Source organism: Sturnira hondurensis, unplaced genomic scaffold (genome assembly GCF_014824575.4).
Source record: "Sturnira hondurensis isolate 20B ecotype Veracruz unplaced genomic scaffold, ASM1482457v3 Scaffold0003693, whole genome shotgun sequence".
NCBI classification, from domain to species: Eukaryota; Metazoa; Chordata; class Mammalia; order Chiroptera; family Phyllostomidae; genus Sturnira; species Sturnira hondurensis.
Window position 1 is genome coordinate 7,477,091 of NW_028076324.1, and position 27,779 is coordinate 7,504,869.

At 57.8% G+C, this 27,779-nt stretch overlaps 2 protein-coding genes across 4 annotated transcripts; one reads left to right on the forward strand and one right to left on the reverse strand.

Annotated features, from left to right (window-relative positions):
- Nucleotides 1–1,212: 1,212 nt before the first annotated feature.
- On the forward strand, nt 1,213–23,744 carry APC2 (APC regulator of Wnt signaling pathway 2). Of its 2 annotated transcripts, none has more exons than XM_037042370.1 (15): nt 1,213–1,275; nt 7,776–7,934; nt 8,110–8,200; nt 8,326–8,506; nt 9,409–9,517; nt 9,691–9,807; nt 10,512–10,589; nt 10,785–10,883; nt 11,408–11,798; nt 12,389–12,484; nt 13,725–13,864; nt 14,269–14,346; nt 14,541–14,657; nt 15,044–15,258; nt 16,152–23,744. In XM_037042370.1, exons 1-15 carry the CDS (start codon nt 1,222–1,224, stop codon nt 21,094–21,096), a joined length of 6,870 nt encoding a protein of 2,289 aa, XP_036898265.1. In that variant the 5' UTR covers nt 1,213–1,221; the 3' UTR covers nt 21,097–23,744. The 2 variants fall into 2 exon arrangements, with proteins under 2 accessions (XP_036898265.1, XP_036898266.1); XM_037042371.1 differs by having other exon boundaries at nt 9,694–9,807.
- On the reverse strand, nt 23,713–27,668 carry CUNH19orf25 (chromosome unknown C19orf25 homolog). Of its 2 annotated transcripts, none has more exons than XM_037042372.1 (3): nt 27,372–27,668; nt 27,055–27,196; nt 23,713–25,342 (listed from the first exon to the last, which is right to left on the reverse strand). In XM_037042372.1, exons 2-3 carry the CDS (start codon nt 27,185–27,187, stop codon nt 25,116–25,118), a joined length of 360 nt encoding a protein of 119 aa, XP_036898267.1. In that variant the 5' UTR covers nt 27,188–27,196; nt 27,372–27,668; the 3' UTR covers nt 23,713–25,115. The 2 variants fall into 2 exon arrangements, with proteins under 2 accessions (XP_036898267.1, XP_036898268.1); XM_037042373.1 differs by having other exon boundaries at nt 27,337–27,668.
- Between the last annotated feature and the right edge of the window lie 111 nt (nt 27,669–27,779).

Genomic DNA, 27,779 nt, shown 5'->3' on the forward strand with positions numbered 1-27,779 from the left:
ACTTGTTCTTTGCCCTCCCAGGACTTAGCAGGGTACGTAATAGCATTCCCTCGTGTGACCCCCCAACATCCCTCCCAGATCAGCACAGTCCCCTCTGTTCCGGTCTCCCCGCACCTACGGTCTGTTCTCCCCAGCAGCCACCAGAGGGCTGCCTGTGAGCATTTGAGTCAGGTTTGGTCTTCAGACTGACACCCTGTTCTCCCCGCAGCCATCATCGGCGCTAGAGAACACCTAGTCCACAAGCCCCAATGCCCTCCATGACTGCCACGTCCCTCGGGGTAGAAGCCCAAGTCCTCCCGCGCCTACCGGGACCCTGCACGACTTGACCCTCCCTATGCTCTGGGTGTTCTTTCGGCGGGGACACTCTTCCCATTTGAGTCACCACTCCAGTTTCTATTAAAGTGCCCTTCCCAACAGCCCCCCACCTCTCTGCTGTCTCCTCCGAACTCACCCCTAGTAAACACATTGTCCTCTCACTGACTGTCGGCTGCTCCCCTCAATGTCAGTTCCCGAGCTCAGGGTTTTGACTTCGTTCAACGCACAGGGCCAGGCACACAAGCACATATTAGGTACTTAATGTATGTTTGTTAAATGACTGAATATTTACAGGTGTTGTAGCCCCATCTGGCCCTTCCATGTCCAGCTCCCAACTCAGAGCCTGGTAAAAGCAGGCGCACAGCCATTATCCGTTGAATGACTAATGAACTGAGCGCGTAGCCCCAGCCTGGGTGAACTCAAAGAGGTGCCCGGGCTTCCGCAGGACTCTGTCCAAGCAGGCAGCCGACTGTTATCGCGGGGCGGCGCCTCCCACCTAGATATCCATTCCCGGTGGGACCCCTGCTCTGTGGGTCCCCATTACCCCACACGTATCCCTCCCCAGCAATCATAGGTGCCCCTGCCCGTTCTTCCTACGCCTGCACAGAACCCCTCTGCTCACGCTCCTTCCCTCTCCCTCGGGATCTCCCCGCACCCCAGTCCCGGGTACTCAGTCCCCTGAGAGGTCCCTTCCCCTTCCCCTCGCCCCTGTGAGGTCCCTAAGAACCCCTGATTTGCCCCTTTCCTCGAAGGAGTCTCGGCTCTGGCCAGCTCCGAGACCCTCCCTGCCCCCTCCACGCAGGCGCAGGGAGTCTCGGTCCTCCTCCTCCCCACCCCCTACTCTTGCCTTCCCCGCTCCCCCGGCCGAGGGCGGGGCCAGGGTTGGTCCAAGGTAGCCGCGGGTCCATGGGGCTCCTAGGGCTCCTGAGCTCGCTGCACTCGGCCTTCTTCCGGGACCAGGTAGGGCGCGGGGTGGAGGGATCCGGCCTTGGGTTCAGCTAGAGGGTGCGGATGGCGGGGACAGTGGTCCCGGCGGCAGGGGACGCAAAGGCTTGTGTACACAGACTTGATGGGTCTGGGGTCTCTCCCAGTCGCAGCGGAGATCGTTGTCTTGGAAACGGCCTTAGGCTGTTGGCAGGGCTGGGAGTCCCTCCTCTGCGCTGCAGAGACCCCCTCTCCCAGTCTGCTCAAGCATAACCTCACCGACCCAGGACTTGGCCTGAGAGGCAGACCTCCAGACCCGACCCATTGCGCGGACGCCGAGATCGCTGGCACGGTGGTGGCTAGAGCAGGAGGAGCCCTCTGTGCCGAGGATCCTCCCGAAACAGGCTTTGTGTGGGGGCCCGGGCCACGCCCTGCGCCTATCCGGCCTTAGTTGCCCCTTCTGGGCGCCGAGTGTAGGGCCGACCCTGACGTTCGCTGGCTCTGAGGTTCTTCCTAATAATAGCCATCTCACCCGGCCCAGCTCTTTGCAGGTGTCCGCAGTCGTTCTGAATCCTGGAGCTATAACAACCCCTAGTTAAGAGGAAATTCTTGAAAGGGGCTGGGGGAAGCCGAAGGTCACTCCCGGAACAGGGCCAGGAGCCTGATGGTCAGGCAGAGGCACTCTCAGAAACCACCTGAACATAGTAGGGAGCTGTCCCTGGTGCTGACAGGACCGCACTCCCGACCCCTCCTCACCCATGAAAATGAGGCCCAGGACCCTGGTCAGGCGACCCACTCAGGGTCGGTCTTTGGGGGCGCGGCTTGGACTGACCGACCCCTCCCCTACAGCCAGGGACAGTCTTTCCTCACCTGTCAAGGCCAGATTACCTAGCCCCAGGCTTGTGGTTGTCAAATTATGAGGATCTGGTGCTTTCCTGCTTCCCTCCAACCTTCCACCCAGTTCAGAATGGAGGATGCCCCTGGTTCTGTCCCCAACCCCTGGCATAGTGGAGAAGCTTAGTGGAGAAGAACAGTGATTAAGGGGGTTGAGACTCCTGAGGTTAGCCTAAGAAGGCCCAAAGACACTCCATGAGTAACCTGCAGTGTGTTGAGATGAAGAAATGAACATCATAGTTCAGTTTTCTTCTCCAGAACCCAGCAGCAGTGGGGGTTGGGGGGTTGGGAAAGGGCCTGGCCCTTTCCTCTTGCTAGGCCTGGCCACTGTGCAGTGTGGGGGGTCTTTCAGCCCCTCAAAATGAAGCCTGGGGTCTTGGGGGGGGGTGAGGGTTCCTGAGACTCTTGTGGTTCTAGAATTTCCAGTGATGCCTGAGTGTGACTGTGGCTCAAAGATTTATAGGGTCAAGGATTTGGGGGGACATCAGGAACATTATGTTCAAGAGGCTTGTGGACAAGGGCATCCTGCTTTGGGGTCTCAGTCCCCACATCCTCTCAGCCTTCCAGGTCCCCATCATACCCTGATGGGTGAGGGAGGCCCCGGGCCTGGTGGGACTCTTGCATGAACACAAGCAAGGTGTTCCCTTCCCTGAGCTTCAGTTTCCCCATATGTATGAGGACAGGACTGGCCTGTGGATCCTACAAGCCCCTACCATCATTAAGGTTCTGACTGAGTGGGGTCTGGGGAGCAGTGACATCTTAAGACTAAGTGGGGGAGGTGACTTAGTTCAGTGGGATGTAAGGGCATGGATTTTTTTTTTTAAGATTTTATTTATTTATTTATCTTCAGAGGGGAAGGAGAGAGGGAGAGAAACATCAATGTACGGTTGCCTTTTGTGCGTCCCCTGCTGGTAGTTAGCCTGCAAGGAACCGGCCTGCAACCCAGGCATGTGCCCTGACTGGGAATCGAACCGCGGTCGTCTGGTTCGCAGGCCCGCGCTCAATCCACTGAGCTACGCCAGCCAGGGCGGCATGGATTCTTTAAACCACCTTCCAGTGAAGAAAATGAGAAACTTAGGCCAGAGAGAGACATACCCAAGGTTACACAGGGATAGGAAGGCGGAGCTGAAACCAGAGCCCTGGGCCCTGTCCCCTCCACTCCCCCATTTCAGCTCTAAACCCTTCACAACTCCCCCAGTCTGGCCCTACCACGTGCTGTACTCCTCAGCATGCTCCACCAGAAGCCCATACCCCCTGAATGAGCTCTAATCTCTCACAGCTTCAGGCACTGCACATACTGTTCCTTCAGCCTAGAATCCCTTTTCCCTCCTTGACCCCAGGGCCAATTCTTATCCTGAAGAGGCCCAGCACTGGTGCTGCCTCCTCAGTTCAGCCTTCCCAGCCTCCAGAAAGAGCCCCTCTGCCCAATGCACTGCTTCCCCAATCCCACAGGCTGGGGACAGCTGTGTCCAGTGCTGGAGGCTCTGGGACAGTCAGGCCTGAGTCCTCTAGGGTCCCCAGCATTGCTGGCCCAGGATGGCTACACAGGGCCTCTTGCAGTAGACCGAGCAGGAAATGGCCTGGTCCCGTGCTCTTGGCTGTCCCTCCTGGTCTCTGGCACCTGCCATTGCAAACACTGCAGCTGCCTCCCCATTTGACATATGAAGACACACAGGGTCATGTAGTAAACAATTTTCCCTGGGCCCAGACACGGGGGAAAAGGCAGAGAGAGGTCCCAAACCCACGTCTCTGTGTCTCTGTCTTTTGGGGGTGCATGTGTCAAGTGGCAGGAATGACTGGGCTACAGCTGCAGGTTCTAGCCTTGGGTGTTAATCTTCAAGTGGCCTCTGTGGATCCATTGAGGATCTGAGACAGCTGGGGACATGTCCTTCTGGGACCCAAGGCTCCTCCCTCCTCTGGCTTCCCTACTATATAAGGGTGAGTTAGAGATTCGACAAGGGACAGAGACACAGGGAGACAGAGATGAGAGAGCTGGAGAAAGATGGAGGGATATGGGGGAGGGCCGGGAGGAGACAGGAAGTCAAGGCAGATGCCCACGGAGGAGCTGCCGCTCTGCCAAAGAGATGAAGAGCAAGGGGGCGCAATGCAGGGTCCCAGACACTCCCCAGTTTGCCTGCCCATCCCCCATCCTCCCCCTTCCCTCCCCAGCCAAGACCCTGTGGGGGTGCAGTGTCCAGTCTGGATCCTAAACCCTGTCCCACCCTGACCCATCCTCACAAGGTCGGGTAGATCCGAGGGGAGGAGGCTGATCGGCCCTGCCCCAGCTCCCATCCCAGCTCCTGTCCCAGCTTCTGCCCCAGGTGCTCCCCACCCAAGATGCTGATGTAACACACAAGACTGGATGTTTCACTCTTAAATTCTGTGAATCTAGCCGCGAGAGGTTCTGAGGTGTTTCATCCTGGAATGAGGTGGGGGACATTGGGTCCTAGCCCCCTTTCCCTGGGGACATCACCTCCCCACCCCCATCCCCGCACCTGCAGCCCCTGAACCCGAGAGATGGCCAGACACCCTGCGGCAGCACCGGTCCCCGCCCCGGGCCTCCATTGGCTGTTGCCATGGCACCAGTCCATCTTCCTGCGCTGCCATTGGCCGCAGCGCCTGCATCCTGCATCCAGCATCCTCCCCCGCTAGCAGTGGTCTCGCCCAGCTCCCTCAGTGGCGGTGCCGCCTGCCAGGCCCGCATCGGCCTTTGTCCGCCCTGGAGCCCATTCTCCGTGTCTCCAAGACCCCCGAACCCCAGAGCCCGCGCCCCGTGGCCACCCTGGTCCAGGAGCGCTAGGATCTCAAGAGGGGTCTGGGAGCTGCACCAAGGGAGGAGGATCCAGGCCTGCGGCGTGGTGCGTCGCCCAGCCCAGCCCAGCCCAGCCCGAGTGAGATAAAGTAAGCGGCGTGCTTTCCTGGGTGAAGGGCAGGGGGCGCGGCCTCCGCCTCTGCAGGGTTGTCTCCATCTCCCCCCTTCTCTCTGCTGAGCACATTCTGGAGCCTCCGTTTCTCCAGGGTGGGGCCAGAGGGTAAACTAAGTCCCAGGGAGGCGGGTGCCTGCGTCGCTGCAGTCCATCTCAGGTAAAACAACACCTGGACATCCCAGAGTCTGAGGGCAGGCTTGCTGTGTGCCTTGGAGGAGGGTGCTGCCCCGCCCTGGGAGTGTTTTCTTCTCAGTGAAATGGGGGTTTGGATTGAAGGAAAGACAAGGGCCCCTTTGGTCCACATCTGTGCTACCTTCGCTGAATTTGGCCATTCACTCCTTAATTAAAGGAACCTCCAGCTATTGGTGCTTTCCCTTTGGTGATGAAGATATCTCAGGGAGGCCCCAGGAGGCCCCTGATACAGCCTGGGGGTCAGGGGCAGGCTGGAGGGCTTCCTTGAGGAAGCTACTGTGTGAGAGATAGCAAGTCAGGAAAGGTCCTCCAGGCAGGAGAACTCAATGTGCAAAGGCCTGGGGGAAGAGCATGGAGTGTATGTGGAGGAGACAGGTCTAATGTCCAGGACACTAGGGAGCCATGGCAGCTTTTGGAGCAGGGGAGGAGTGGAATCTGACCAGTTACTTCCAAAGCTTCCTTCTGTCTGTGCATGAGGAGCAGACTGTGGAAGGCCAGTAAGGCTGCTCTGATGGGAGGGATATGGGGAGCTAGGGTCCAGCTGGGCAGGGCTTGAGGGGCTGGTGAGAGAGTGGAATAGGGATTCAGGCCAGAATGTGGGGGAACCCTGTGGGGGCCCTGCTGCCAATGTCCATCTAATGAGGACGTAGTGTCAGGGGTAATGAAGGTATCCCAGGCTGGCCCTGCAAGGGTGGCTTGAGTCAGGGGTTGATTGAGAAGGTAGTCTGGGTTTGGGAAATGGGAGCAATATACAGGGGTTTGTGCTTCATCTAGTGCTTCCTCTGCACTGGGCCCAGCGCTGTGGCCTCAGCCAGGACATAGGTCTCTGGCCAGACCACAGGGACCTTACCACAACCCCAGGCCTGATCCTCAGCTGGGTCTCCTGACTGAGCCTTGGGAAGGATCGATATTGGGGTGGTAGGCAAAGGCCATGGTACCCAAGCAGCTGGCTTCCCCATCCTACACTGTCTCGCCTTCTGATCTGTGACTTGTGGTGTCGTCCCCTCCGCCCTGTGACTTGTGATTGCTCGATGACCCCTGTTCCTCCTGCCCCTTGCATCAGCCACAAGATGGGACTGGCAGACAGAGTTCCTCTGACTCCTCTGATGGGCAAACTGAGGTCTTCAGGGTGGGGCGGGGTTTGTGTGCCTCCAGCATCGCCTGCACTTCTGAGCATGCTCAACGTCTGGGTTCCAGTCATCCCTTGTCTGTCCCCCTGGCCTCAGCTTCTCTCTTTAATGGTGGCCCCCAAGACCCAGGATGGTGACAAGAAAGCCAAATGACAGAGCCAGGCATTTAGTAGTTTCTCTGAGCCAGTTTGGATGGACTGATTTATCCCAACACTGGGGCCAGGCCCCCTACCCCTACTCCAGACCCAGCTGTGTCCTTGGTGACTTTAGGGTGAGCAGGGACCTTCTGGGGTAGGAAGAGAGAGGAAAATGAATAAGCAAGGGAAGAAAAAGTGTGGCCAAGTAGGGGAGGGAGGCAGGGAAGGGTTGGCTGATTTGGGGAGGGGGTTAAGGTGGGCAGGGAGATGTCTCCCAGGAGGAGGTGGCAAAGGGGAAGGGCCGCCATTGGTGAGCCTCAGACAAAGGCGGAGGGAGGGGGAGTGCTGATGTTAAGGGAACAAAGAGGGAAGGTGGGGTGGGCAGGAAGGCTCTGGCAGGAGTGCCAAGCTGAGGGACGAGGCACTGGCCAGTTAGACAGAGGGAGGAGGCTGGGCCTGAGCAAGAAAGGACAGCCAAACACACAAAGAAGCAGGTGGCAGTGGTGGAGCCCAGGCAGTGGGGCCTGGGCCCAGGGCCACAGAAGCTGGGAGAGGGCTGACTGCAGGGCCCCTGGGCTACACAGGTAGCTACCCAGATACAACCGCCGATGGAGGGGTTGTGAGGGCTGCAGAGCATCCAGGTTCTCAATCCCCAGAGTGACTGTGGTGGGGCTTGGGTTGGGGCTCTACTGTCAGTCTGTCCATTGGTTTCTTAGAACATTCATGACATTCTTTTTGTCCAGCAATTGGGCCAGCTGGCGGACTGTCCATCCAGCCCCTGGGCAGCTACATTGCTGCAGGGTTGTGTCTTGGCTGTCCATCTGTTTCTGGCTGGGACTGTATCTGTGAGCCTAATGGCACTGGGTTAGCCGGTCCATCTGCTGGGTTAGACTGTCAGGGTCTCAGCTATTAGTCTCTCTGGCTGCCTGGCCATCTATAAGCACATGTGTCTGGGAGCACAGGTGTGAGGATGGGAGTCTATCTGTGTCTGTTGGTCAGCTGGGTGTTTGTGTTGTCTGTGTGTCTTAACACCCATGTGATGGCTCTGCCTCTCTCTTCCATTGTTCCTGCTTGTGTCTGTCACTCCATCTGCCATACCGTCTGTCCCTGGGATTCCCTAGGCCAGTACCATCCTGCCTGCAATAGTCCACACCAGCCTCTCCAGCCTGGGACCCAGCTCCAGGTTGGGTGGGAGGACTAGGGCTTAAGTCCAGGGCTGCCTTCTCCTCAGCATCTCATGTGACCTGTGGCTGCAGGCACTACAGGAGCTGAAGATGACAAGCTCCGTGGCATCCTATGAGCAGCTGGTACGGCAGGTGGAGGCCTTGAAGGCCGAGAACAATCACCTGAGACAGGAACTTCGAGACAACTCAAGCCACCTGTCTAAGCTGGAGACGGAGACATCTGGCATGAAGGTGGGGTGGAGGGGCTGGGCAGAGGACATGGGCCTGGGTCACGGGGACAAACGCCATGGCACTGGACCCCAGAGATGGGTAGGCAGGGCCAAGGACATCTCACAGGGTAGTGGATCTGGGGGAACCCAGGGCAGTGGCCATGCTAACCAGCACTGTCTCTTGCCCCCATCTCCAGGAGGTCCTGAAGCACTTACAATGCAAGCTGGAGCAGGAGGCCCGAGTGCTGGTGTCCTCAGGGCAGACTGAGGTGCTGGAGCAGCTGAAAGGTGAGGGGCCAGCCTCAGGCTCCTCTCTGTACACTGGGGTGACCCCATCCATCCCCAGAGGGAGCTGGGAGGAGGAGAAGCAGGCAGCAGTACTGACCTTGCCCCCTCCTTCTTTACTCATCCAGCCCTGCAGATGGATATCACCAGCCTGTACAACCTAAAGTTCCAGCCCCCTGCTCTGGGCCCTGAGCCTGCTGCCCGCACCCCTGAGGGAAGCCCGGTACATGGCTCCGGGACCTCCAAGGACAGCTTTGGGGAGTTGAGCCGGGCCACCATCCGGCTGCTGGAGGAACTGGACAGGGAACGGTGAGACCAAGGAAACTGATCACTAGCAGCTCTCATGTAGCCCCACCCCCAGCCAGATACCACCCCAGCAGTCTCTGCCCTTTGATTGGCCCACCTGCATGCGCCCCAGTCCCACCCACTTCTTGGGCCACCGCTTTCTGTGGCTCTTCCACCCCCTTTCCTGGCACAGCTGACCTCAGCTAAAGGACAAAGAGAAGGGGGCATTCCTGCCAAAGGGGAGGGCTCCTAGGAGACCTCCCCAGAGGTCCCCAACACCCTGTCGTCACCAGGGACAGGGCTGTGTCCAGTGCCAGGACTCAGAGTTAAGCCTGGAGCCAGAGGGGCTTAAGGCAGCCTTTGTGAAGAGATGGCTGCAGCCCAAGAAACCTGGGCCCCGGGCCAGCAGAGGGATGCAGGGTCCAGGCGCTCTGCTCAATTTGGCTGGGTTGTGTGGGGTCAGAGAGACCTGGAGGTCCATGCTCTGCTGCTGTGTGACTCAAGCAAGTCCTCTAGCCCCGCGAAGCCTCAAAGTTGTGCTCTGTAAAATGTGAATAGCAGTGTCTCCCCACAGGGTGTTAAGAGGGAGACTGTTGCAACTAGAGCAATCTGGGCCTGAAGCCTCCCTGTGTAGGTAGACTGGAGGGAGATTAGTGAGTGTGAGATAGGTATTAGAGGCAGAACAGCCCCTTTCAGGGGGGTTCTCTGAGGACCAGAACAAGGAACTACTTTCTCTTTTTGAATGACTTTCTGTGCCCCACCCACCCTACCCTAGTGCTGGGGAGCATCAAGGGCAAGACTGCAATGCGGCCTGTTAAACTTGGCATACACTAAGCACCCAACAAGCGATTGCAAAATAAAAATACACCATCCGTATTAATGGCTCCTTCTCTGCGGGCCGGGCCCACCTACCTGCCCTCCCCCAGGTGTTTCCTGTTGAATGAGATTGAGAAGGAAGAAAAGGAGAAGCTCTGGTACTACTCGCAGCTGCAAGGCCTGTCCAAGCGCCTGGATGAGCTCCCGCATGTGGAAACTGTGAGCGTGCAGGAAGGGCGCAGGCGGCAAGGGGGGCGCAGGCGGCAAGGGGGGCGCAGGCCGCAAGGGGAGGTGCGGTGGGTCGGCCCCGCCCCAGTCCAGGGGCGTGGTGAGCAGGCCCCTAAGCCCCTGGCTCCCGCAGCTCCTCACGGCCGTCTCCCCGCCCCTCCCAGCAGTTCTCCATGCAGATGGACCTGATCAGGCAGCAGCTTGAGTTTGAATCCCAGCACATCCGTTCTTTAATGGAGGAACGATTTGGTACCTCTGACGAGATGGTGCAGCGGGCGCAGGTGCGGCGGTGGGTGGGGCCGAAGCAGGCGGAAAACGCACAGGGTGCGAATCATAGTGCAGAGATAGTGGTGGGAAGAGTCTGCGACCAAGTTCTGAGCCTCTGGTATAATCAGTGAGCAGGAACTGCTGTGAGTGCGGTCTGGCTTAGGAGGCATAGCCAGAGGGCCCTAAGGGCAGGGCCAGACTCAGAGGCAAAGAACACTGAGGCCAGGGCAAACAGTGGATGATTTGGCCAGTGGGTAGAGCCATATCAGGGAGTGAATGGGTCCGGAAGGATGGGTCCAAATTGGGATGGGGCCAAATGAAGGAGTAGGCGGGTCTAGAGTGGGGCGGGGCTAGAAAAATGGAGCAAGGTCTAGACAGCTAGTAGTATCAAATCTTAGGTAGGTGGAGTCAGAACCTAGGGAGAGGGCGAGTGATGGACCTTGGGTGGGGCCAGGGTGTGGGTAGAGTCAAACATCAGGGTACAGTTTAGAGTGGGTGGGCCATATCAAGGAATAGGTGTAGTCAGAGCCAAAGGTGGGTTTGGACAGTAGGTACCACCATACCATAAAATAAGTAGGGGTGGGGCTAGAAGAGTGAGCAGGGCCATATCAGCTAGTGGGCGAAGTCAGAGGTGGGGGGTGGGCCATATTGGGGAGTGGACAGGGTCAAAGCAGGGATGGGTCAGCCACAGCGAACCTTGTGTCTTTCTCCCACGTAGATCCGTGCGTCACGCCTGGAGCAGATTGACAAGGAGTTACTGTCTGCACAGGACCGGGTGCAGCAGACGGAGCCCCAGGTACTAGGAGGGGCAGAGTCAGTGCCCTTGGGGGAGGTGATGACCCCAGGCAAGGAGGGGACCCTGAGGGACCCACTCAGAGTGGAGGAATAGGTGGAGCCTCCACCACATCACTATAGGACTGTTGCCAGCATCACCAACCTGGGAGTTTGTGGGGTGCTCCCATAACCCCCAGTGCTGATGTTCTTTCCACAGGCCCTACTGGCAGTGAAGTCAGTGCCAGTGGAGGAGGACCCTGAGACTAAGGTCCCCATGCACCCAGAGGATGGCGCCCCTCAGCCAGGCAATAGCAAGGTGGGGGGCAGTCCAGTGGGAGGGGCTCTGACAAGCGGGATGGAGAGTGGGTAACTGGCTGGATTGGGGTACACTGAGGCTGGTGGGGCCTGCGTGTGGTCTGGAGCCTGGCAACATGAGCAGAGATACCTGTCCTGTGTGTTTAGGAGGGCACTTAGATGCAGGGCTATCCCTAGGAGTACCCAGTGATGCCGGTGGAGAGGGCATTTGGCCCTCATGGGCTGGGGGCAGCACCACAGTGACTGAGGCTTCCCATGTGTATGGGCTGGGGAATCACCACAGTGACTGAGGCTCCCCATCATCTCCCCATGTGTATGTGTGGTACCCCTGAGAGATGCAAGGTGAGGGTAGGGGGCCAAGGAAGTGGTTCTCCTAGGCTGGGGTCACAGGACTCCTACTGTGTTTAGGGTGAGTCACCCCAAGTATGGGGGCTGCCCCTGGCTGGGGAGGGCAGCAGGCTGGCTGGGGCCAGGCATACCGGGTGGAGCTCCCCACCCTGACTCCATCCCCGCCCACCCCCACAGGTGGAAGTGGTCTTCTGGCTGCTGTCAATGCTGGCGACGCGGGACCAGGAGGACACAGCTCGCACACTGCTCGCCATGTCCAGCTCTCCTGAGAGCTGTGTGGCCATGCGCCGCTCAGGCTGCCTGCCACTGCTGCTGCAGATCCTTCACGGCACAGAGGCTGGGGCTGGGAGTGGAAACGGGACCTCTGGAGTGCTGGGAGCCAAGGACGCACGCATGCGTGCCAATGCAGCACTACACAACATCATCTTCTCCCAGCCAGACCAGGGACTGGCGCGCAAAGAGATGCGTGTCCTGCACGTGCTGGAGCAGATCCGCGCCTACTGTGAGACCTGCTGGGACTGGCTGCAGGCCCAGGATGGAGAGTCTGAGGGAGACAGGGTGGGCCATGGTGAGTGGGCAGCCTCTCTGACCATACTTGTGTAATGGGCAAGAGCCTGGGTGACAGGGCATTATCATTAGCCGTTGTCACTGCTAAAGATACTATTACAGTCTTTTCTATGCGCCTTGTCTGTGCCACATGCAAGTTGAGGCCTTATGGCAACACTGCCATGACAGAATGGCAAAAGGACAGCCACCTGCAATCCATGCCCTGGTTGCAGGGTGGCTCAAGAAAGTCATTGCATGCATGGATGGATTGTGGGTAACCAGAAACATGGGTGCAGACTTAGAAATTCCTAGTTTTGGCAGCTGATCACAAAGTTAATCTATGACAAAAGCACCGTCAAAAGTTTCCAAGCACTCAGCATGACTTCACCTCCCATCTCAGCTCTGGGTGAGGCAGGCCCGTTGTTATTCATTTTAGGAAGAGTTGGAAAAGGGGGCCACTGCTCTGGGAGTGACCCCTCGGGTGCCAAGTGTACATGCGGCAGTTTGCAGAGCACTGGGGGCTGTGAAGGTTGGAGTAGACAGGGAGTCATGGGACCAACAGGGATCATTTCATGGACCGGGAGGGCTCTGCCCTGGTTTCTTGGCCCACAGCCCCGGTCCCTATTGAGCCTCAGATCTGCCAGGCCACCTGTGCGGTGATGAAGCTGTCATTCGATGAGGAATACCGCCGTGCCATGAACGAGCTGGGTGAGTGCACCCCTTGCCTCCTCCATACCCCCCTTTTGGCCGTAGGCTTCTAGGCCTCATTCACTCTGGAGAAGCCTTTTATCCTTAATGGTCCTGGGGCTCAGAGGACAGGGAAGTGGCCAGGAAGCCAAGGATAAAGGTGAGAGGTCTAACTTAATACAGAGAATCAGAGCTCCCAGGTGTTTGGGCAGGTGGTGAGGTTGTAAAGTTTTAGATTCGGAAGCGTTACTATATCTCTTAACTTAATCGAAATATGGGGGGAAAAACCCCATCAACGTGCTTAATGTTACTCCAATTAATACAAATGAGATTACTTCTTCTCACCCAGCAGATGGCCAAACACTCAAAGGTTTCGTCAGATTTCCTGTTGTCTGGCTGTGCGAAAATGGGCATTTGCAACCCTAACAAGGCAGCAGACACTTAGGAAAGTGTATACTTTTTAAGTCATTCCTTTTCCGGCTGGGGAACTTATCCCCTGGTTGGATTTATATAAGAAGATGCAGAAAAATGAGGAAGGCAGCAACAAACCAAAATAAAACCCCAAATCTGGACACCACGGAAGTATCTGGCAGCTCCAGCCATTGCATGTAAAAATTGCCTTTGTTGTCTGCTCAGTGAAGGGGGCAGGGCACTTCCCATTTGAGTTATGAGTTCTTTCTCTTCTACTTACCCTGACCATTTCCCATGTTTGCTTACTCTTTGTAAAGTGAAGGCCTAGTTTTTGTAGTGAGTAAAGAACTGCATGTGTGACAATAATCAGTAGCCCCGGAACACCTGCTGTCCAGGCCCTGTCCCTGGGACCTGGCCCTGCCTTCAGAAGCTTGAGGTCTAATGGTCTTGAGGTGGTTCACATTTTGGGGGGTTGAAGGCCTTCTTGACCTGGGAACAGAAGGGAGCCAGGAACTTGAGCAAATAGCAGGGAAAAGCATTCCATGCAAAGGCCTGGTAGCCGGAAGAAGTGTGAACTGAGGTGGAGGACTGAAAGGAGGCAGGCAGGTGTGGAGGTCACAGCCTATCCAGGGAATCATGCCAGCCTGGCAGCAGGCTGCCTAGATGAGGTGTCCTTGGAGTTGGGCTTTGAAGGTGGACTTGAGGAGAGCAGATCTTGGGATAGGATGGAGAGCACCTAAGCAGGGGAATGTCATGGACATTCCCAGAGGCTGGGAAGAAGGTAGGGGGTTTGTTTGGGGTACCCCCTGCTGTACACACCCTTGCTGTGCCCCCTCCCATGTCCCCACAGGCGGGCTGCAGGCTGTGGCAGAGCTACTACAGGTGGACTATGAGATGTACAAGATGACCCGGGATCCATTGAACCTTGCCCTGCGCAGATATGCTGGCATGACCCTCACCAACCTCACCTTCGGGGATGTTGCCAATAAGGTGCCTGGGGTGGGCAGGTGGTGTCAGTGGTCTCCCCACCCACTTCTGAGGCCCCAAACAGGCCTGAGAGGTGGAAACAGTTGTCCCCAACTTATAAGTGGGTAGACTGAGGCCCAGAGAGGGCTTTGTGAGGAGAGGCTATGACTGGAATATGATCAGCCAGGCCACCATCTGCTTGGTTGCTCTGCTGCAGAGTGGGGCCTCTGGGCTGGGGGAGGCTGGGTGTCTGTGCCTGTCTCAGCCTCAGTTTCCTCATCTAAACAACAGGATGACTGCTGTCCCTTTGCCATGGTGGTGAGGATGGGGTGCTGGGGCTCTGGGGGAGAGCCTGGAGGTGGGGCATGGTGTCCTGCAAGACTCCTGCCCCACTGACCATGGTGTGAATATCCTGTGGCACCCCACAGGCCACACTGTGTGCCCGGCGGGGCAGCATGGAGGCCATCGTGGCCCAGCTGGCTTCAGAGAGTGAGGATCTTCAGCAGGTACCTGGATGGAGTGGGGTGGGGCACGGGGAGAGCCTTGCAGGGTGTCTTACTGCCCAGGGCCCCTACCAACAGAGTCCCTTCCCCTGTGGGTATGATGGGCATCCTCCCCAGTCTCTCTGTAGACCCACCATATGTGAGGTTGAGGGTGGGGGGCCCTGGGTCCACCCTGCCTGCCCTGTGCCTTGCCCCAGGTGGTATCTAGCATCTTGCGTAACCTGTCCTGGCGGGCTGACATCAACAGCAAGAAGGTACTGAGGGAGGTTGGCAGCATGACCGCCCTGATGCAGTGTGTCCTTCGAGCGTCCAAGGTGGGCACTGGGTGGGTGTGGTGAGGTGGGGGGTGGAAATGCACCTGAGACCCAGGGGAGAGGGCACAGGCATAGCTGCTTCATGCCAGCTGCAGGGCAGGGAGACACTGGCAACAGGTGATAGTTTCTCCATCGTGAGGAAATCACACTGAACAGTCACTGCTTAGCTTAGCAGGTGGTCCTTAGATGGGCCTGGGGCTTCCAACCCTGCAACTCAGAGATCCTGTGAGAGCCAGGTTTATTTTTTTTTACTTTTACTTGAAAATGTATTTGGGTGCCTTTCCTTCCAGCCTTTTGTCTGCACCTTGATGGAGAAGGCCAAGTGGGTGGGGCCAGTACCTGGAGTCCCCCTCCACTGACCTTCCCGCATCCCACCCCATGTCTAGGAGTCCACCCTGAAAAGTGTGCTCAGTGCCCTGTGGAACCTCTCAGCGCACAGCACAGAGAATAAAGCAGCCATCTGCCAAGTGGATGGTGCCCTGGGCTTCCTGGTGAGCACGCTGACCTACAAGTGCCAGAGCAACTCGCTGGCCATCATCGAGAGCGGTGGGGGCATCCTGCGCAATGTGTCCAGCCTCATTGCTACCCGAGAGGACTATAGGTGGGCCTTCCCCCCCCCCAGTAGTCACAGTGGGTGAAGGGTGCAGTGGAGGGTGCTGGGGGAAGGTGGACCCCCAGATGTGGTCTGGGGCTGGGAGTAGCAGATCCCATTCTGCAAGGAACTGTCAATGAGGCAGCCCTGGTTTGTCTTCCTGCAAGTGGATGTTCCTGATTTGTCCTTAGGGACTAATTTTTTTAGCATAAGTACTCCCAAATATTGCATGAGATATACTTTGCTAAAGATTTCATTTATTAAAATAAATAAAATATTTATTTATTAAATAATACTAATAGTTTACAAATAATACTTAATATTTTTAAAGATTTTATTTATTTTTGAGAGGGGAAGGGAGGGAGAACGGGAGAGAAACATCAGTGTCTGGTTGCCTCTTGCACACCTCCTACTGGGCACCTGGCTGGAAATCCAGGCTGTGCCCTGACTGGGAATCGAACCAATGACCTTTGGTTCGCAGGCTGGCACTCAGTCCACTGAGCCACACCAGCTAGAGTCTGACACTTAATTTTTTTTTCTCCTCTCCTCTCCTCTGATACTTAATATTTTTAAAAACAAATAAAATTTATCTATAGTATATCTGTCCCAAACATCACATGAGATATTGTGCTAAAATGAAATACACTAAATTTTATTTTAAAAGATAAGTATTATTAATTTACTATTAATATTGTTTAATAAATATATTCCTTCTTTTAAGTAAAAGAATTAACACAAGTATGTCCCATTTGATACTTGGAATAGACTTAAACTACATAGCTACTCTTTCTCTGAAATTTGAACTTAGCTGGGTGCCTTATATTTTTATTTGCTAAATCTGGCCACCCTGCTCCTGGTGAGACGAGGGGTGGCCCTGTCTGACACGCCCCTCTGTGCTGCAGGCAGGTGCTGCGGGACCACAACTGCCTGCAGACGCTGCTGCAGCACCTGACGTCACACAGCCTGACCATTGTGAGCAATGCCTGTGGCACGCTCTGGAACCTATCTGCCCGAAGTCCACGTGACCAGGAGCTGCTGTGGGACCTGGGCGCCGTGGCCATGCTGCGAAACCTTGTGCACTCCAAGCACAAAATGATTGCCATGGGCAGTGCTGCCGCCCTGCGCAACCTGCTGGCCCACCGGCCTGCCAAGTACCAGGCAGCAGCCACTGCTGTCTCCCCTAGCACCTGTGTGCCCAGCCTGTACGTGCGTAAGCAGCGGGCCTTGGAGGCTGAGCTGGACACGCGGCACCTGGCCCAGGCACTTGACCACCTGGAGAAGCAGGACCTGGCTGAGGCTGAGGCTGAAGCTGCCTCCAAGAAGCCACTGCCACCCCTGCGGCACCTGGATGGGCTGGCCCAGGACTATGCCTCAGACTCAGGGTGCTTCGATGACGACGATGTGCCCTCCCTGGCCGCTGTGGCTGCCACTGCTGAACCTGCCAGCCCCACTGTGCTGTCCCTCTTTCTGGGCAGCTCTTTCCTGCAAGGCCAGGCACTGGCCCGTGCCCCACCTGCCCACCGCAGTGGCCCGGAAGTAGAGAAGGAGGCCAGTGGAGAGGCATCTCTGGCAGCCAGGGCCAAGGCCAAGCTGGCACTGGCAGTGGCACGGATTGACCGGTTGGTGGAGGATATCTCAGCCCTGCACACATCATCTGATGACAGCTTCAGCCTCAGCTCTGGGGACCCTGGGCAGGAGGTGCCAAGGGAGGGCCGAGCCCAGTCCTACTCTCCTTGCTGGGGGCCTGAGGGCGGGCAGCGGGAGGCCGGCAGCCGACCTCATCCACTACTGCGACTAAAGGCAGCCCACGCCAGCCTCTCCAATGACAGCCTTAACAGTGGCAGCACTAGTGATGGGCACTGTCCCCGTGACCACATGCGGCCTTGCCCATTGGCCTCGCTGGCCAAGCACCGAGAGGGGCCACCGTGTGGCCAGGTGCGACCCAGCCAGCTTGACCTCAACCTGCTGGATGGCCAGGCTAAGCCAGCAGCCAGGGAGGCTGCAGCCACTGATGCATGTGTGCGCACTATCAAACTGTCACCCACCTACCAGCATGTGCCACTGCTTGAGGACACAGCCAAGGCTGGTGTGGGGCTCCTGGCCTCTGGGAATAGGAAGCAGGCCTGGCTGCCTACAGAGGGCGTGAGCAAAGTGGCTGAGAAGCTGGTGGTGGAGGCAGCACCACTCTGCCTGTCCCGTTGTAGTTCCCTGTCCTCACTGTCCTCGGTTGGCCACCCGGGCCCCAGTGAGCCAGGGGACCTGAATGACAGTGACTCGTCCCTGGAGGGACTGGAGGAGGCTAGCCCCAGCGAGGCAGAGCTGGACCAAGCCTGGCATGGGCCAGGGGATACCTCCCTGCCCATGGCTATCCCTGTGCCGCCTCCAGGCCGGACCCTGGGTGGGGAAGATGCCACACCATCTAGCTCCTCAGAGAACTGCGTGCAGGAGACACCACTGGTGCTGAGCCGCTGCAGCTCAGTGAGCTCACTGGGAAGCTTTGAGAGCCCGTCCATTGCCAGCTCAATCCCCAGCGACCCCTGCAGTGGGCTGGGCAGTGGCACAGTCAGCCCCAGCGAGCTGCCTGACAGCCCTGGGCAGACCATGCCACCGAGCCGCAGCAAGACACCACCACTGGTCCCCCCACCTCCAGGTGAGCGTGAGACCACCCAGTTCAGCCTGCAGTGGGAAAGCTACGTGAAGCGTTTCCTGGACATCGCTGACTGCCGGGAGCGTTGCTGGCTGCCCTCTGAGCTGGATGCTGGCAGTGTGCGCTTCACTGTAGAGAAGCCGGATGAAAATTTCTCCTGTGCCTCCAGCCTCAGTGCACTGGCCCTGCATGAGCACTATGTTCAGAAGGATGTTGAGCTGCGGCTGCTGCCCCCGGCCTGCCCTGATCTTGGTGGTGGTGGTGGCCCTAGCCAGCACTTTGCTGGACACCCACGGCGAGATGAGGCCAGTGGTCGCCTTGAGGGGCCACCTGCCACCAGTCAGGAGCTGGAGATGCTGCGGGATTGCCTGGGCACAGCCATGCCTACCCGTCTCTGCAAGGTGGCCTCAGCACTGGTGCCTGGCCGCTGTGCACTGCCTGTGCCTGTCTACATGCTGGTGCCTGCCCCATCCCGGGAGGACAACTCATACACTGACTTGGCTGAGGGTACTCCAGTCAACTTCAGTGTGGCCTCACTCAGCAACGAGACACTGCAAGGACCTCCCAGGAAACTGCCCAGTGGGCATGGGGATAGGCAGAAGCCAGCAGGCCGAGAGGCTCCTGCCAGGCAGGCTGCTGCACATCGGCACAGGGTTAGGGGTGTGGGCCGCAGCACAGAGCCAGCCAGGGGGACAGGTAGAAGGCGAGCAGGGCTGGAGCTGCCCCTCCAAAGGCCCCTGAGAGCTTGTGTGGACAGGGACAGCCCCCAGGCGGGCCGAACCCATGAGGAGGGGGCACTGCAGTCCCTGTGCCTCACCACACCCACCGAGGAAACTGTGTACTGCTTCTATAGCAATGGCTCGGATGAGGAGCCATCCACAACAGCAGCGACAGCACCCGCCCTGTGGGCACCCGCTATTCCCCAGGCAGGGAAGAGGGAGCGCCTGGCTGGCAGGAAGAAGGCACAGGCTGTGCCCAAGGCCACAAGGCCTGCCCGGACCCAGCCCAGCCTCATCGCTGATGAGACACCACCATGCTACTCCCTAAGCTCCTCCACCAGCTCCCTCAGCGAACCCGAGCCTGAAGCAGGCAGGCTTCAAGCCCGTGAGCCAGTGGTCACCAAGGACCCGGGCCCTGGAGGCAGGAAAGATGGCCGTCCCAGCCCTCGGGCCAAGGTGGAGCTACTGCGGCGCTGCATTGGCTCGGCCGTGCCTAGGCGCTGGCCCCAGGCATCAGATTCAAGGTGTTGCAAGCCCAGAGATGCCCAGCTGGATGAACGGCCAACAGAAGGGACCCAGGAGCACAGTGAGGAGGCAGCAGGGTCAGACCATGCCTCAGACCTGGACAGCGTCGAGTGGCGCGCCATCCAGGAGGGTGCCAACTCCATTGTCACCTGGCTGCACCAGGCAGCAGTGGCAGACACCCAAGAGGCCTCATCTGAATCTGACTCTCTCCTGTCCTTTATGTCAGGGCTGTCCGTAGGCTCCACCCTGCAGCCCTCCCCGCATAGGAAAGGGCGGCGACCACGGGCAGAGGGACAGGTAAGCAGTGTCACTAGGCCAGAGAAACGGGATGTGATCCTGGCCCAGCGCAGCAGCAGCCCCTGCTTGCCCTGCGGCCCAGAGAAGCTGCATGGTGCTCAGAAGACTGTGTCTGGGGTACCAGCCATGCTCCGAGGAAGGACAGTGATCTATGTGCCCAGCCCAGCCAGCCGGGCCCAGCCCAAAGGTACCCCTGGCTCCCGCACCACACCGAGGAAGATAGGACCCCTGAGCCCTGCACAACCTGCAGCTCCCACCAAAGCCCTGGGTGCTGGACAGCAGCGGTCTAGGAGCCTGCACAGGCCTGGCAAGATCTCAGAGCTTGCTGCCCTGAGCACCCCCCAGAGGAGTGCCACTCCACCTGCCCGCCTCACTAAGACTCCTTCATCCAGCTCCTCCCAGACCTCCCCTGCCTCCCAGCCCTTGCCTAGGAAGTCACTTCCGGCTTCCCAAGCTTCAGGGCCCCTGCCTAACCCCGGGGCCTCCCCGGTGCCCAAGACACCCATGCGGACCCTGCTGGCCAAGCAGCACAAAACACAGAAGTCACCTGTGCGGATCCCCTTCATGCAGAAGCCCACCAGACGGGGACCACCACCCCTGGCCAGGGCAACCCCAGAGCCAGGACCCAGGGGTCAGGTGGTGCCCAAGGGGTGCCCAGGTGCCCGGGGGGGTCGCCTGGGCCTGGTGCGCATGGCCTCAGCCCGATCCAGTGGCAGCGAGTCCTCCAACTGCTCGGGTTTCCGAAGGCAGCTGACCTTCATCAAGGAATCGCCAGGACTGCTGCACCGACGCCATTTAGAACTGTCCACTGTGGAAGCCACCACCTCTGCCTCCCAGGGCAGCTCACCGCGCCGCAGCCGGCCCACATTGCCTACCGTCTTCCTCTGCTCCTCCCGCTGCAAGGAACTTCGGGCACCCCCACCACAGACCCTGGTCCAACAGCCCCTCGCAGCTCAGCCAGGCCCTGGTGAGCGGCCACCAAGGCGCACTAGCTCAGAGAGCCCATCCCGTCTGCCCATCCGCAAGCAGGCTGCCCAGCCAGAGGCGGTAAAGCGCTATGCCTCTCTGCCCCATATCAGCATGGCCCGAAGGCCTGAGGGTACTGCCCCTGGTCCCAAAGCCAGTGATGCCCACCAAAGCAGCAATGGGGAGGCCCGACCTCTGCCCAGGGTGGCCTCACCAGGCACCACATGGCGTCGCATCCGGGATGAGGATGTGCCACATATCCTGCGGAGCACACTGCCTGCTACTGCCCTTCCCCTCATAGGCACCTCACCTGAGGAGTGCCCTGGCGGTCCCCCACAGCGCAAGACCAGTGATGCGGTTGTCCAGACCGAGGACTTTTCTGCCACCAAGACCAACTCCAGCACGTCCCCGAGCCTGGAGAGCAGGGGGCCCCCGCAGGCCCCAGCTGGCAGACCTGCATCTTTCCTCAGCAGCGATGTGGATAGGCCCGGCCATACCAAGGGGCCCACCTTGGCCCCCTTCGCCCATGAGGGTCTGGGAGTGGCTGTGGGAGGCTTTGCTGCCAGCCGTCATGGCTCCCCCAGCCGCTCAGCTCGAGTACCCCCTTTCAACTATGTACCCAGCCCCATGGTGGTCACGACCACTGACTCGGCAGTGGAAAAAGCCCCTGCGCCCACTGACCTCCTAGAATAGTTGCCTGGGCCAGTCTTTTGGAACAATCTCTCTGGCTGGCCATCTGGTTGCCCTGAGGGTAGTCCCAGGAACCGCCTGTTCACCCAAGCCCTACCATCAGAGCCTCACTCTAGCCCATGGGGGCCTCATATCTCATGCTTGCTTCTGTGCTGTGGGGACTTGAGAAGGAATGGGCTGCTGGCTGGACTTCAAGTCCTGGCCTGACCCATGTGTAGAAACCACCCACCCACAGCCCCACTGGGCCTAAGCCTCAGCAGGACCTTCATCTCTGGGGAGCCAAGGGAGGTTACACTATTCCCCCAAGTGGGGGACGGTAATGCCATCTAGTATCTGCCAGCTGGGCCCAAGGCATCCAGTGGGGAACAAAGCCCATAATTATGGGCACAGCCAAGTAATTTGTTAATGATAACTGCTGGTTTGTTTGCCTTCTCACTCCCAGCTGAGGGAAGGGTGTGGCTGAGCCCAACAGTGAGGCAGACCTCCACCTCTACCCACCCTCCCTGCTGTTAGGTGCTTAGCTAGGGGCTGACAGACAGAGAAGGTGCTGGAGAGGAGCAAGAACAGGGCAAAAGAAGACTGGGCTGGGTGATGCAGGGCCACCCCATGTCCCTACTCCTGGCTGGGGTGGTGCTGGTTTCAAGCAGAGGAGGAAGAGGAGTCCAGGAAGGTGGGTGGAGTCAGGACCAGCTGTGGTGGGTGAGGTGCAGTGGGCAGGATGATGAGAGTCACAGTCAAATCCGGTTTACCTTGGTGACACACAAAACCCCGGATCCACAGGATGGCACGACTACAGAGACTGCAGTGGAGATGGCACCAGGGCCTTGGAGGAGGGGCAGGGCCTGGGGCCCCAGGGCTGTGGCCAGGCTAGCTGGATGTGTGGAGGCCGGCACTTCCAGAGTGCTAGAATGTTGGTGTCAGAGAAAGCTCAAATGGAGGGGCATGGGGAGCCTGGTGGGCTTACCTAGGCCCCTCCCAGTGTGTGTGCACACAGGGGAGACTGCTGAGGTTCCTGCTTAGCTTCCTGCAGACAGAGCAAATGACCTCTTTTCTGGGGAAGTCTGGCTCTGGGAAGAAGCTGCTCTAGGCTTGCAGATCTGCTGTCACAGCCGCAGTGCAGAGAGCTGCCCAGGAGGGGCCAGAGAGCAGATGCCATTTGGGAAGGCCGGCAACAGGGTAACAACTAGACTTTAGGTACCTTCTCTGGGACGTGGGGAAGCATGGTTGACAGATGGAAGTGCAGAAGGAGCCTCTGTCCCTGCCCACAAGCACCACTGTCCCTTCCTGTCCCGTCCATGGAAGGAGCTGACCCAGGAGCAGAAGTGCTTTTTCTGCTGGACTATCCTCAGCTCCATGGGCCACACTGATCCCCGCCCCCACAGACCATGCTGCTGCTGCTGCTAACACATCTCTGTCATGCTGTATTACAAGCCCTGGAACATCCTGTCCTGCAGAACAGGTGCCAGGAAACCCCAGAAGGCCATAGGCAGGATGCAGGAATGGCTGGACACACCAAGTACTCCTCCTGTGACTGAACTTCCCAGGATAAGATGGCACACAGTGGACCATGGCAACGAGGGCTTGGCAGTGTGTTAGACACATCCACAGCTGACCCCTCGGGATACACTGGGGCAGGGGTTGTCTCAGATGCATCTGAGAAATCACTAGTCCTTGTCCCTATCCTTAGCATGAAGGAGCAGGAGTAGGTGACCTCAACTCTTTAAGTGCAGGGGCCATCAGATGTATGCTCTTACACTCACCATGGGCCAGCTGCCCCCCAAAATGGCCTGGTGGGAGGAGAAAACATGCAAACACGCACCAAGCTTGCTGAACCATAGTGGGTGAAATGGTGGGGCCTGGGGGTGGGAGTACCTGTGCACTGTGAGACCCTGGGTGGTGCTCTCAATGCTCTATGTCTCAGTTTCCCCTTATGGGCCACGAGGAGAACCCCCAGAGCTACCTCTAGAGCCAGAGTGGCTGCTGCCACTGGGTGAGATGCCCAGATCCTGGCTGTCTCCTCCACCTGCCCCTTATCCTCAGATGGGGGCGGCTCCCACCTACATCAGCACGCAGGGTCCTCATGCCCCATCCATGTTCTGCAGCCACATTTGCCTTCTCCGTTCCCATGACAAGGGGACACCTCACAACCATATGGGGTGGGATGGTGGGGGCCCTGAGAAGAGTGGTGCTCAATGGATGACTGATTAGGATGGAGCTGGAGGACTAAAGTCTTAGGACCCAAAGGACATCTCCTATGAAGCCTTGATCCCCCTCAGGGTTGCTCTGCCACCTGGCTATGCTGAGGGGGACCCTGTTTGCCTCCAGAGCACCCTCAGCCCATGACCCTGGGAAACCACCAGCAGCCAAGTGCTGGATTGAGGCAACGCGCCTGCAAGTACAGCATTACCTCACCCCCTCTGCCCCAGTCTGTCACCTGGCCAGTGGCCATTACAACCCACCCTGAGCCTGGTTGTTTTGGTCCATCCATCTCTGCTCCTTGAGTATATTCCCCGGGTTCCTGAAGTGTTATGGACACGTGTAAATATAGCCCTCTTCCCCTCTCCCACCCCATTCAACCTAAAGCCATTGTCTGGTGGAAAGAAGGCACAGAACCAGGCATCTTATGTGCACCTTTAATAAATGGAGCTGTTCAATCTTGCTCTACATGGCCCCGCTTCCAAATGGGAGAGGGCAGGGTGGAACTGGAGTACCTTGTGGGTTTTCCATCAGATTGCCCGCCCTGGGTAGATGAGCTAGAGGCAGACTGGCTGTGGGATTTGTGCAGGGAGAACACTCAGAACAGGTGGATGTGAAGGGCAAGGTAGGTGAAGTGTCTCCTGATACCAGCGAGGAGGTGGTGTGCTCAGGAGCCCCCACAATCAGATTCAAGTAGCCCCACCTGAAGGCCAGGGATATGCAGGCAGGGGTGATCTCCCAGTTCAGGGCAGCAGGCACCTTCAAGGTATTAGCAGATGGGCTGGGGGCCCTGGACAATGTAGCCTCCGTGTCTACTGCCTTAACTGGAGTCAAACCGGTATTTTTAGTTTTCAGGGTTCTCTCGGCCTTCAGCAGGCACCCTTTTTTTCAAGGGAAAGAAAAACACCTGGGATGCTGGGTCACCCATGTCAAGGCCTTGCCCTGTTGGGTCCAAGTGCTTCCCTAAGCTCCATGGGAACCCTGGAAAGGAGCAGCTTACAGAGACACTGCCAGATGGCTGATGGGAGGGGGATTTCATCTGAGGAACTTGGTGGGGACATCCATGACAGGCCTGGCCTGCTAGGATGGAGGTGGCCAGATGAGAGCTTCAGGCAAGTAACCGAACAGCTTCTATCTTGGGAGCCCAGGCCAACATCCCTGTCTGATGGATCCCACAGTCTATAGGTCAGTCCTGCATCCCAATCATGAACCAGATGGACAAGTACTACCCTGGGGGCGAGCCCACACCTTAGATCTGGGTGCTTGGGGCCACTGGAGGCCCCCTCTCAGATCTGGGCTCTGCTGGACAATTGCTCCTACATGGACAAGACCACCACAGGCAAAGGAAGGGACAGAACCCCCATTCTCTTCTGGAACCTCTGGGGGCCCCACAGAGGTTCACACAGAGACAAACTCAGTCTAATGGGTGATCAGTGAAGCAGGGTCACCAAAGGAAGAGAGGGGAGGATGGGTTCTGACACCCCACACTAAGTCCAGGCTGTCAGCCATCAGGCCCAGAAGAAAAGCCTGGGGGTGAACGGCATTCACAAAGCCTGTCCTGATCCTTGGTAATGGGCCTGTGCTGGATGAGGCAGGTGCACCCCCTCATTCCACACTGTCCCTGCTGCAACCACATACAGGGCAGGCTCTGTCCCCTGGGGTCTCTGGGTCTTAGGGTGGGCTTGTCCACAAAACAAAGAGCCCAGAATCTGCTTCTGGGACCTGGAGGCCCATGTCTGAGGTGTGCCAGGCCAGGACCAAAAGTTCCAGGAGGCTGTGAGGTGCACTGTCTGGGAGCTGTGTGCTCAGGTAGTCCAAGGGTCAGGTCAGCCTGAGGAGGTGGCCAAGGCCCCTGGCAGTGCCACTTGCTTCACCTGGATGACATCGTGTTCCAGTTCCTGGCTGGCCTGCCGAAGGTCATCACACCTCTGTCTTAGCTCCTCACTTGCCTGCTTCAGCCGCTGATTGGTGGCCACGAAGGCCTGGCTCTGCTGGTAGAGTTGGTCCCGCTGGGCCTCAGGGTTCTCAGCCCTCCAGGAAGGGTCTGAGGTATCTGGGGACAGAACACAGCCCACTGGTCAGGGAAGGGGCAGAGCAAAGGCAAGGTTCCCCAGCAAAGCATGTGACCAGAGAGGATGATCACAGAAGAAGCCCTGCCTGGGATTGGACACCACTCCTGTAAAAGGCACTGACCCCACAATGGAACTACTGAGCAGGCGGGCACTCATGCCTGTTCTCAAAGCCTAGGATGCAACCTCCTGCTCCCTGAAAAACTATCCTATGGCCCTGTAACCTTGCAAAATCCAACACTGGTAGTCTGGAGGCCACAAAAGCAGGAGGGTGTGAAAACATGTCTCTAGGTGACCCCACTTCCTAACAACAGTGTGCCCAGCCAAAGGAAGTGGTGGGGGGGAGCAGGACAGAAAAAGCACAGCTTCAGGGTCACCCAGAGTCATGTCCAAGTCCTCTCTGCTCTCCCGTACTGTGTGAATGGGAACAAAATGGCCTGTCTTGCTTGGCAACTGTCTGTTGTCACAGCCCTGCAGGACAAACGCCTGGCACAGGCCCTGGAAACTCCGGTTCTTATCAGTCGCTTTCCCCCCACCCCCACACCTGTTTTAGTAATAAAGTGGAAGATAAGCCAGAGAGCACACATGGAGACTAAGTGTGGTTCCCAGATCAGAGCATGGGCCTGCAGGGAAAGCACCTTTTCTTTGATCGGCCGTAGCTCTGCCCGTGCCTCAGCTTCCCCACCCTCCAGATGCAGGCAGACCTGCACGTGAGTCTTCAGCTAGGGCTCCAGAAGCCTCAGATGACTCAGGCTGGGGCTCAATACAATTTGCATTCCTAAGGCTGCTCACCCGACAGAGCATTTCCAGTGATGGAAGAGTCCTCTGTCTGAGCTGTCCAATACAGCCGCAGCCTCAAGTGCCTCTTGAGCACTTGAAATGTCGTTACATGGAGCAAAGAACTGAATTTGTTTACTATTACTTACTTTTAAAGAATATTTCTCATATTACCCACAAGACTCCAGTTCACTATTTCTGGTCCCTATGGCCCAAGGGCAGAGCTGTCATCTCCTCGGTTCACTTTTTCACCCCAGTGCTTCGAACAGAGCCTGGCACAAAATAGGTTCTTAATGAAGGTTTCTTTAACAAGTAAGCAAACCTCATCGCCCGGAACACAAAATTCACCCAATGACTGTAGGCCAAAGCCCTCGGTCACTGACCAGCTACCATCTCCACAAGGGACTGACCAACTTTTCCCACAAAAGGCCAGACAATACACAGTTTTGGCTTTGCAGAGCCAGCCAATCAGTCTGTCCCCACTACTCAGCTCTGCCATTCTGTCCTGAAAGCAGTCAGGCAGGCACATCCACAACCAGGCATGAGCATGGATGGAAAACCACTTCTGTGCATCAACAATTTACAAACACAAACTTTCATTTCATAACATTTCCACTTGTCACAAAATAGTCTCCCCTCACCCCACGAATTAAAAAAACTTCCTGGCCTTACAAGAACAGGCGGTGGGGGGAATTTGGCTGCAGACCTCAGTTCTAGGCGTCCCTCTGAACCTGCGCCCACTTTATTTTAAGGAGAGGGGGCTCAGGGAGGGTAAAATCGTGCCACAACCTCTGCTCGAAATCCGCGGTTTCTACGGGCTGCGGCTGGAGCGTGCTTCGCCAGCATTCAGCCACCCCGCACATTTCGCTGCTGGCGTCTTGGGGAGGCCTCTCTCCTGCCGGTGCTGGGCTCCCCCTACCTTCCGGGGCCAGGGCGGTGAAGACCGGGTCCTCGGCGGGCGCTCCACGTACATCCTCGAGAATCTGCTCCATCGTGGGGGGCGCTGGTCGAGTGGGCAGCACCACGCGCTTCTTGGCCTTCGAGACCATCATACCTGGAGGCTAGAAAACGGAGGAGCATTACGGAGAAGTCCACCTCTCGGCCTCGGCCTTCGCGAACTCCTACACACCTGCCCCGCCCCACCCCTTCCGACTCGCTTCTCCCTTGTAGCGTCCCAGGTTGGTGTGTGGGGAGGATTCACCTCTCAGTTTTCGGGCTGAAGCCACCTCGCCTCACCTAGGCGCGCCCCCTAGAGCAGCAGGGGCCAGGGAAACCACTTCTGCTTCCGGTCGGAGCGCGCGCCTCCCTCCAGGTACTGACGTAAACTTCCGTTCTCCTTCTCCTCCTCCTCCTCCTGCGAGACCACGCCCCCTCTTAAAGAGGCCGCTCCTGGGAGGAACTTGGGGCTACACGGAAGGAAGTGTGACCGAACCAGAACCAGAAAGGATGCGACCTCAATCTCTCCGGCGCGGCGCGCCGAGCCTGGGAACGCCAAGCCTGGGAGCGTGGAGTCCAGTTCCAGCTTCCCTTCTTGCATAACAAAGCACCAGAGGCCTGGTTTTCTGCAAATAGTACCCCCCCCCACCACCACGTGGCTGTCGTAGGAACAAAGTTGTTGTTCATGCAAGGTAGCCTGGCGCACAG

Bases quoted from the DNA above. Each gene is read 5' to 3' on its own strand.
- APC2 (XM_037042370.1), top strand. From the start codon at position 1,222: ATGGGGCTCCTAGGGCTCCTGAGCTCGCTGCACTCGGCCTTCTTCCGG. The intron at 9,518-9,690 runs GTGAGCGTGCAG...CGCCCCTCCCAG, and splicing joins AGCTCCCGCATGTGGAAACT to CAGTTCTCCATGCAGATGGA. The intron at 12,485-13,724 runs GTGAGTGCACCC...ATGTCCCCACAG, and splicing joins CCGTGCCATGAACGAGCTGG to GCGGGCTGCAGGCTGTGGCA.
- CUNH19orf25 (XM_037042372.1), bottom strand. From the start codon at position 27,187: ATGATGGTCTCGAAGGCCAAGAAGCGCGTGGTGCTGCCCACTCGACCA. The intron at 25,343-27,054 runs GTAGGGGGAGCC...TTCTGTCCCCAG, and splicing joins CACCGCCCTGGCCCCGGAAG to ATACCTCAGACCCTTCCTGG.